We start from the raw sequence: 8,951 nt of genomic DNA on the forward strand, positions 1-8,951 counted from the left end.
GGGTAGAATGTTTTGCATATAAATTTATGTTAGTATATTAGTTTTTTTGTTATAAGATATTAAATATATTCCTTTGGAGTTGGAAAATGCATAATATTAGAAGATTTTAATTGATTTTTAATATTTTTAGAAAATATAAAATGAGTATAAAAGAAATAAAAACATATAATTAGATAACTGGACTCATTCCTAAAAACAATCTACGTTTTTGGACCTGGATCTAAAAGCCCCTAATAATAATAATAAAGAGGTTAAACGAACCTAACAAACAGATAGAATAAGTTATCGTAAGAACATCGCACGTGTGGGGTTTATAAGATGACTGAGGTAACTGAAGAATACACAATAATACAGTGACAGTTGTATGCATTAGTTTTCAAATCCTTTACATAGAATTCCATTATCTAAGTAAAGACTATTGACTCTCGACTAGCATTTCTTTGGGTACTTTACTAGGCGCCTTGCAGATGACTTTGCCATCTCTTATTAGTGGTTCGATCGCAAACAAATGCTGGCCCTTATTTTCACAATTCATTTAATTACTAGCTAATCAATTGAAATCAATTGGGTATTTAGGCTGTTTGTTTGGGGAAAACAGCCCCCAATGTTTTTCAAGCTCTGGGGTCTTTCTATTCTCATCAAACATGGCGAAAATGTAAGTTTCTATGGGCTTTCCAGGCTTCCTCGGCGTCCCTTTCTTCACATGTTTAATCAAATTTGAGTTATAAGTCCTTGCATTATCAATTGTTGTTGAATTTGCACCAGCTGATGGCCAGCCAGTCTCCGATACAACAATTGCCAAAGACCCTGCACCCGCCCTCTCAAGAGCTGCATAAGCACTATCCAAAATTGCATCGAAAAGATTATTGTAACCGAGGTTGTCATCTTGTACTACAACTGAGGGAGCTGTGAAAAGAGCATAATCAAGACGAACGTCACCACTGCTGCCACTGTAAGCAAAATAAGGGTACATGTTAAGGAGTAGCGGAGAGTTGTTGTCCACGAGGAAAGCAATGAGGGGATCCAAAACTGCTCTATATTCGGACTTGAATACGCCTTTTGATGGAGGAAAGGACACTCCAAGTACTGTAGTGTCAAAAGCAGTGGAAACTTTGATTTGGTTTCCAAGACTAGCACTAGAAATTGCATTTTGAATGTTTCGCATTGCCGGGACAAGAAATTGTGCTAATGAGTCCGAGAGCTTGATTTCATTTCCTACCGCAAGATATTTGAATTTTACATTGTCATACTTTCTCACGTTGTTTTGAACCCATGTATTTGCATTATCTTGGCTTGTGGCAAGGTTTTGAAGGTTTTCATCCGGTATGCCTAACATGAGCTCAATGTTAGAGCCTCTAAGGGCCTCCAGAGCGGCTGGATTTGGATTATATAGTCTCATTCTATGGATATTATTTTGGTTGAAGAGAGTAATAACTTCTGCTTGGGATGGTAGGTCGTCGCCAAGCATTCCATAACATACACCAATTTGAGCACCTACATTGCAAACGAATTTAATGTTGTTTGCATGTTAGTCTAATATATACATTTTATATTTGACCATCTAATGAATTACAATGAATATTAGAAAAAGGAAAAATATTAGCCGATTTTATGAATTCATACGTTAATGACTACTTTGGGTCTTTCTAATTAGTGTCATAATAGCACGGTACCATGGTGTAAATGATAGGTAAAGGAAAAAAAAAAAAAAGGACACAAGCAGAGAATAGAAGGAAGTTTTCGACCAAAAAAAAAAAAAGAGAATAGAAGGAAGTTGATGTTCTCACCGATGTCTCACATCCCGCACAGTATGTTTCAGTCATCATCAATAAATTCGGCAAACCTTTTCATAATTTGTTCATTTGATTGATGAAATAAATAATTTGGTATTCTTAATAAACTTGAAAATGATCTTTTTATTGATGATATAAATAAATTTAATATTCTTAATAAACTTGAAAATGATCCTTTTAATAATCAGATGGATTAAATGATATTCTATTGGATCGAAGAAGCCTTGAACATGGCTTAAAATTGCAAGGTTTGGAACTAATTACATTTGTAAGTCAACCCTAACAAATTCCATTTCTTTTAACTAAAACAAGGAGTCCCCTCAAGTCTGAGTAAATTAAGGTTCTCGTTATATTTTCTTGCTGTTCTGATTAGAGAATCCTATTGTTGTACTTAGATTTAATGAGTTTGATAATTTAAATCTTTCATGAATTTCCTTCTTTTAAAAAAATTAATAAGAAATTCAAAACTATCAACTTTCTAATTATGGCTTTCTGTGTGTGTATGTGTGAGAGAATTATGTACCTGTTGTTTGAAAGCTAGCCATCAGTTGCCCAAGTAGAAGTATCATCGAAATGACAGAAGAGCCTCTGCCAACCAAAGAATTGGATTTAGCCATGACAAAAAAACGATATAGATTCTAAGAATAACAAGAAGTGTGTGCCTCCCAAAGTTGCTGCCTTGCTCTTTAATTTCCAGAGATCAGAAAGAGATGTAGAAGTACGTACTCAAGATATACGAGGGCCTCCTATTTGTTAAACTCGAAAATAGTGAAGCCGACCGTGGAAATTACCAAGGTACATAGAACTAACTTACATAAAAAAGTTCTACTGTTTAATACAATACGAGTGCTAGCTTTAGTCGCCAACCATGATGTATGTGAGTCTTGTTACGTATCTATGGTTCAATATCACACATGCAACTCAGCCTAGCATATAATGTTCTTTATATTCAAGGGAACTTTAACGAAAAGCTCTCGATACTATTTACTTTAACGAAAAATCACATTTTTACACTAAAAAGTTAATCCTGATACTATTCACTTTACCTTTTATTTTGTCTCTATCGTTAAAACTCAAAATTTTTAAACCCTTTTTATTAATTTTCCTTATATTGAAGGATGGATGGGGTTTGTAATTTTGTGCTTTCAAATCAATACTTTTTTGAAATATTAATTCAAAACATCGACAAATGGCATTATTATTTCATTTAAATTATAATATGTTATTTGTGTATTTAGTAATATGTCTTAAAAATGGGACATATCATTCATATTGTCAATTCATATTATAACACGTAAAAAAAAAAAAAACCACCACTTATATTATCTCCTTGATTAAACACAACCTAGCTAATTCATGAAACGTTAAGGTGCGCTATAGCTGGAAGTTGAAGAACTTGTAGTTAATGTAGTTGATAATATAATTGAAAATCTGGGTAGGTGATTGATGTGAACACGTCTAGTCATGGAAGCTGCGAAAGGTATTACGTCGGACAAATGCAGTTTTGCTTCATATTGATTATCATTAAATTAATTTAAAATTTAAATTTTATGTGTTAAATAAATTAAATCAAGCTACTCTACCGACAATCAATTGAGGAGATTGAGCATCACCCTCACTTTTGGAGTGAGCAAAGATACACTCCAGTCCTTTTCATTATGTTAACAATGAAATTATACACCGCGTGTGCGGTATGTTGTGCTCTTCCTTAATTAACTGGCATGTGGAAAAAATGAGTTATTCCTCCAAAACATGACATGTTAAAGAGGTGGACTTTTAGCACGTGTGATGTGTTGGTAGACTTCTAGCCTTCTAAAAGTACTCAAGTTATGTCACTCAGTATTACAGTTTAGTGATATTTTTCTTCACTTGAAAGTAACAAATCTTATGTTCGAATTTCGTGGATGGTGAATTTGATACCAAATTAGGTTGCTCATTGTGTGGCTTAACCAAACTCCCTCTCCTTCTAGTGTAAAAATATATTGATATACCAAAAACAAAAAAAGTACCCAATTTTTTGTTCTTAATTTTTCTTTTTTTTTTAAAGTACTCTAGGTTTTCAAGAATATTTGACCATATTTCGTTATCAAAATATGGTTAAACACTTTTTAAAAAAAAAAAAAAAGTTGGCAAAAATTTAGACTATTAACTAAGGGCATGTTTTTTTTTTTTTTTTTTTTTTTAATGAAAGGCGATAAATTATTGACTTCAAATGGAGACTGCATCATATCTTGGCTAGAAGGTCTTGAACAAAATCATGAATTCTTCAAACCAAACTACTTCATTGTCAATTGAAATAACAAACTTAACCAACCTATGGCCAACACCATTACATGATCGAGGGGTATGTAGAAACTTCGTGGGGTGTAGAGAACTCGCAGCTTGAATGATATCCTCTGCTAAAAGTCCCTTCGCAGACAGTTCGTTGGAGTGGTTACAAATAAGTGCCACATTGGGTGGAATGTGCCCCAATTTGATGTGCAAGCCACACACCTGCTAGCACTGATAGTAATTCAACTTGGAGCACCGATCCAAAACCCACTCATACAGTGAGTTTGATACCAAATTATTATGATTAGCTTATTGTGTAACTTAACCCAAGTATCTATCATCTGGTATAAATATATATCCCATTCAGCTATCATTTAATATAAATATGCCTTTGTACTAAAAAAAATTAAAGGCATTTTTTGGTATGGGTGCGAGAAGAATCGAGAATGAGATAAATAAACCACTAATTATACCGAACACATTTTTCAGATGTCATAAAAAATTAATGAGACCAACCTACTATGTTATTCATTTAGGGTTAATTACAGTAACACCTCCTGAGGTTTATCAAGTTTTCAAAAAATCTCCTCACGTATAAGACATTACACTAACACCCCTTCACGTTTTAATTCACTTTCACATAACCCCTTCAATCAACATTCTTTTTCTAATATATTTCTTTATTATTAATTAATTAATTATAAGGGTAAAGCTTTCAATTTATTGGCAGAATTTTGACTGAAGAGGTTTTGTGAAAGTGAATTAAAACATGAGGGGAGGTTAGTGTAATGTCTCATACGTGAGGGAGTTTTGTGAAAACTCGATAAACTTCAGGGGATGTTAGTGTAATTAACCCTATTCATTTAACTTCATTTTTTTTTTCTTTTCTTTTTAACACATTCAATATTATCTCCCAATCGAAGAGCAGTCAAACCTCACAATGGGTTAACCACAATAATTTGGTTTGAATTCGCTTTTAAGGAAAATCGAATCTAAAACATCCCGCTTACAAGTGAAAAGTAATACCACGTAGTATTAAGTGATTAATCATTTGACTGTTAGTGAACACAAGTAGCAAGACCTCATTTTGAAAATATCCATTATGTTCCCAATTTATACATTTTTATTCTTTTTTATTAAAAAAAAAAAATGTTATTCCTTTTGTGAGCCCATCAAGAATACAGGCACAAGTTGGCCAGCCAACCAACAGTCCAAAATAAAAGCCTCATAGAAAGCAACAACTAGCCCAAATCCAAAAACAAAGACAATTTAATTGATTACCTTAAAAGCAATTAGTTGAAGTCACTCAGTACTATGGTCTAGTGGTATTCTTCTTCATTTATAAGTGAGAGGTCTTAGGTTCGAATTTGATGGATGGTGAATTCGATACGAAATTAAGTTGCCCATTGTGTGGCTTAGCCAAACTCTCATTCCCTTTAGTGTAAAATATAAGGAAAGTTAATGATAAGAGTTTGAAAATTTTGAATGTTAACCAAAAATCATGTACTAACTTTATTTAATGGTTAGGACAAAACCCAATATTAAACTAGCCCAGTTAAAATGGTCCAAACTATAAATTTCCGATTTTGCCCCGACGGCAGGTCTTTGTTCTTTTATCCTCTCTTCCTTTCTTCTCTCTGCTATTCCCTGCCTCCATAACCTCAAATTCCTTATTTTCTTTCATCACCAAATGGAGCTGCAAAGCGAGAGAGTGAGAGAAACAACCACAGCAGCGAATATGATGACCATCCTTTCCTCTGAGACCATAGACATCCCCGACGGTGTCAAGATCAAGGTCCACGCCAAGATCATCAAGGTCCTCATGGGAATACGACCAGAAAGCGGAAGCTGAAGGTTAAGGCCTAGTTTGGCTCCCTCAAAATCAGCCCTGCCATCCGCACCGCTCTCTCCCACATCGGAAATCTCATCACCGACATCACCAAAGGGTATCGCTACAAGATGCGTTTGTGTATGCTAATTTTTCCATCAATGCCTCAATCACTAATGAGGCCAAGTTGATCGACACACGTAACTTTTTGAAAGAAGGTGAGTAAGGTGGATATAATGATGTTTCTATCACCCAATCTGAAAAGGTTAAGGATAACCCCATCTTGGATGTAAATGAATTTTTCACGATCTTGTGCCCTGATCAACCAGAAATGCCATCTTGTATATCAGGAAGTTTCTTGATGGTATCTATGTGAGCGAGAGGGGAACCATTGTTGCAGAGGAATGAAGGGTGTTTGTTTTTGTGTTCTTTCTGAATGTAGTTTAATTTCTTCATGGAATTGGCTGGTTATTCCTTTTGTTGGAGAGTTCCTGTGGAAGAAAATATATCAAGGGGCAGATGCGGGCTGCGGGTTCTGTTGAATGTTTGATTGTGTTGCTGTTTTTGGTAAGAAATTAGAGAGAAAAATATTAAATATCTGTCATGGTTGATATATTTGATTCATTTCATAGAGGAATAATGGAGAAACTGATGGATTTAAGTACTTGAGGGAAAGCTGCCCTTTTGTAATCACTAAGCTACTGCGTTACGTTGGAAATATGGGTAAGCATTCTTTTGTTACTTCTGGGTACGAGGAAGCATTGATTGGTATGGAAGGCAGATTTAAGGCAAAGTTGTATTGATTTGGAAATAAGCCATTAGAATGCTAAAATAAAAATGAGAGTTTGGTTTGTTTAATTTTTTTTGTTTGTTTGTAATATCTCATGTTCTCAAGGATGGCTATTATATGTGTGCACTTGGGGTGTTGTGTCGTGTGTTTGTGAAAGAAAATAATAAATTTGTAAATGAAAATTTATGTAGTGTATTTGGAGGTGTTTTAAAATTATGTTTTTGTTTCATGCATAACAAAAAAATCGTTGTTTAGTTTACGAAATAGTGATATTACTCGTATTCAATTCTATAAATAGTTAATGTTCAATTTTTAGAAATAGGTAGTGTTCAATTTCAGCAATAGTACTCGTGTTCAGTTTCATAAATAGTAATCATGTTCAGTTTCATAAATAGTTCTCGTGTTCACTTTCATAAATAGTAATTGTGTTCAGTTTCATAAATAGTGATAATACCCATTTTCAGTTTAAGAAATAGTCAGTGTTAAGTTTAAGAAATAGTGATAATAGCAGTGTTCAATTTAAGAAATAGTGACAACACACATATTCAATTCTAGAAATAGTGTTTAGTTTAAAAATTAGTGATGACATTAGTACTTAGTTTAAGAAATAGTGATAGTATCTTTGTTCAATTCGAAAAATAGTTAGTATTTAGCTTAAGAAATAATGATAGTACAAGTTTTCAATTTAATAAATAGTCAGTTTTCAGTTCTAGAAATAGTCAGTGTTTAGTTTAAGAAATAGTAACAGTACCTATGTTCAATTCTAAAAATAGTTAGTGTTCAACTTAAGAAATAATCAGTATTCAGTTTAAGAAATAGTGATAATATTAGTCTTAAGTTTAAGAAATAATGATAATACCTGTGTTTAGTATACAAAATAGTCAGTATTCAATTTAAGAAATAGTGATAATACTCGTGTTCAATTTACGAAATAGTGAATGTTCAGTTTAAAAAATTGTGATAGTACCACTACCCAGTTTAAGAAATAGTGAGTGTTCAATTTGAGAAATAATGACAGTGCCAGTGTTCAATTTAAGAAATAATAATAGTACTAGTGTTCTATTTAAGAAATAGTATCGATACCCCTATCCAATTCGAGAAATAGTTAGTGTTCAACGTTTATAATTGATAATTTTGTTTAGTTGGGGAAATAATGTAGCTATTTGATTTTCCTTTTTTTTACTTGAAGACGTAAAGTATCAAATTGTTTGTATGATATCAATGCATTTTTTGTGGATTTGTTTTTCAAGTTGTTGCTGGGACAGAACAAAGCCACGAACAACACTGCCGGTAAAGGCAGATAATAAGAAGAAGGTGGTGATATTGACAACACTTGAGCCGGTGAAAATACCAGAGCTTTACGAGCAAATCTACAAGACCATTGTTTTATCCGTCAAGAGTTGAGACCCCACTGGCAAATCTACAAAGACTCACAAACTGAAAATGAAATTGGGATAATTTCCAATGGAGTGGCTCTTGCATTCCAGGAGAATGGGTTCTAAGTGGTAAGCAAGATTAAGGGTGGAAATTGATCAACAAAAGAATCTAAACCACCTAATTACAAAAAAGTAATAAACTAACAAAATAATAACAATAAAAAAAACATAATATATATATAGATATATATAAAATAAAAGAAATTGGGGAAGCAATTGCACCCATTTTCTTTAAACGTGCAAAATGGTTTGAGGAGGTGGCCACTCTCCTTCACCCACATTGAGTTTTACCTTCCTTTCAGGAGGAAGAGGGATGACAAGAAGAAAACAAGAAAAAAACAAAAAAAAGCAAAACCTGAAGAGAGAAGGAACAGCCAAAAGAAAAAACGAAAGAAAGAACTGGCTGTCATAATGGCATACTTGTAAATAAAGGGAAGTTTATCTCTAACAGAATTGGCTGACAGAATAGCATTGCCGTTAAGGGCAAATGTGGAAAAAAAAAATCATTTCGTTTTGGGCTTTTAGTTCAGCCCATTTGTGTTAAATGTTTGTGGGTTTGATATAGATTAGTTTTGTCCTTATGATTAAATAAAGCCTTTTTGGTTAAATAATAGTATAGGGTGGTTTTTTATTAAATTAAACTTAGCTCAAGCCATTTTCATTAGAACTCCTTAAAATATATTGTTGTAGTCCAAAAAAAAACAATTAATTAAAAAAAGGCATCATTAGTAGAAAAAAAAATGTTTACATGACAAATCTTTGGCCAACGAAGCAAATTTGTCGCCCAAGTACCCTTTGCATGACCAACAAGGTGTGTCATTGCACCAAATGTC

At 33.3% G+C, this 8,951-nt stretch overlaps 1 protein-coding gene and 1 pseudogene across 1 annotated transcript; one reads left to right on the forward strand and one right to left on the reverse strand.

Moving 5' to 3' along the window:
• Nucleotides 1–447: 447 nt before the first annotated feature.
• On the reverse strand, nucleotides 448–2,527 carry LOC137746272 (glucan endo-1,3-beta-glucosidase, basic isoform-like). The gene is made up of 2 exons (XM_068486347.1): nucleotides 2,317–2,527; nucleotides 448–1,494 (listed from the first exon to the last, which is right to left on the reverse strand). The coding sequence occupies exons 1-2, from the start codon at nucleotides 2,408–2,410 to the stop codon at nucleotides 551–553; spliced, it is 1,038 nt and encodes a 345-aa protein (XP_068342448.1). The 5' UTR covers nucleotides 2,411–2,527; the 3' UTR covers nucleotides 448–550.
• Nucleotides 2,528–5,802: 3,275 nt separating this feature from the next.
• On the forward strand, nucleotides 5,803–6,610 carry LOC137744144 (large ribosomal subunit protein uL6-like; annotated as a pseudogene).
• Nucleotides 6,611–8,951: the final 2,341 nt, after the last annotated feature.

The sequence above is a fragment of the Pyrus communis genome, chromosome 9 (assembly GCF_963583255.1).
Source record: "Pyrus communis chromosome 9, drPyrComm1.1, whole genome shotgun sequence".
In the NCBI taxonomy this organism is placed as follows: Eukaryota; Viridiplantae; Streptophyta; class Magnoliopsida; order Rosales; family Rosaceae; genus Pyrus; species Pyrus communis.

Coding starts and splice junctions, on each gene's coding strand:
- LOC137746272 (XM_068486347.1), bottom strand. CDS start 2,410: ATGGCTAAATCCAATTCTTTGGTTGGCAGAGGCTCTTCTGTCATTTCG. Junction 1,495..2,316: donor GGCTAGCTTTCAAACAACAG/GTACATAATTCT, acceptor TTTGCAATGTAG/GTGCTCAAATTGGTGTATGT.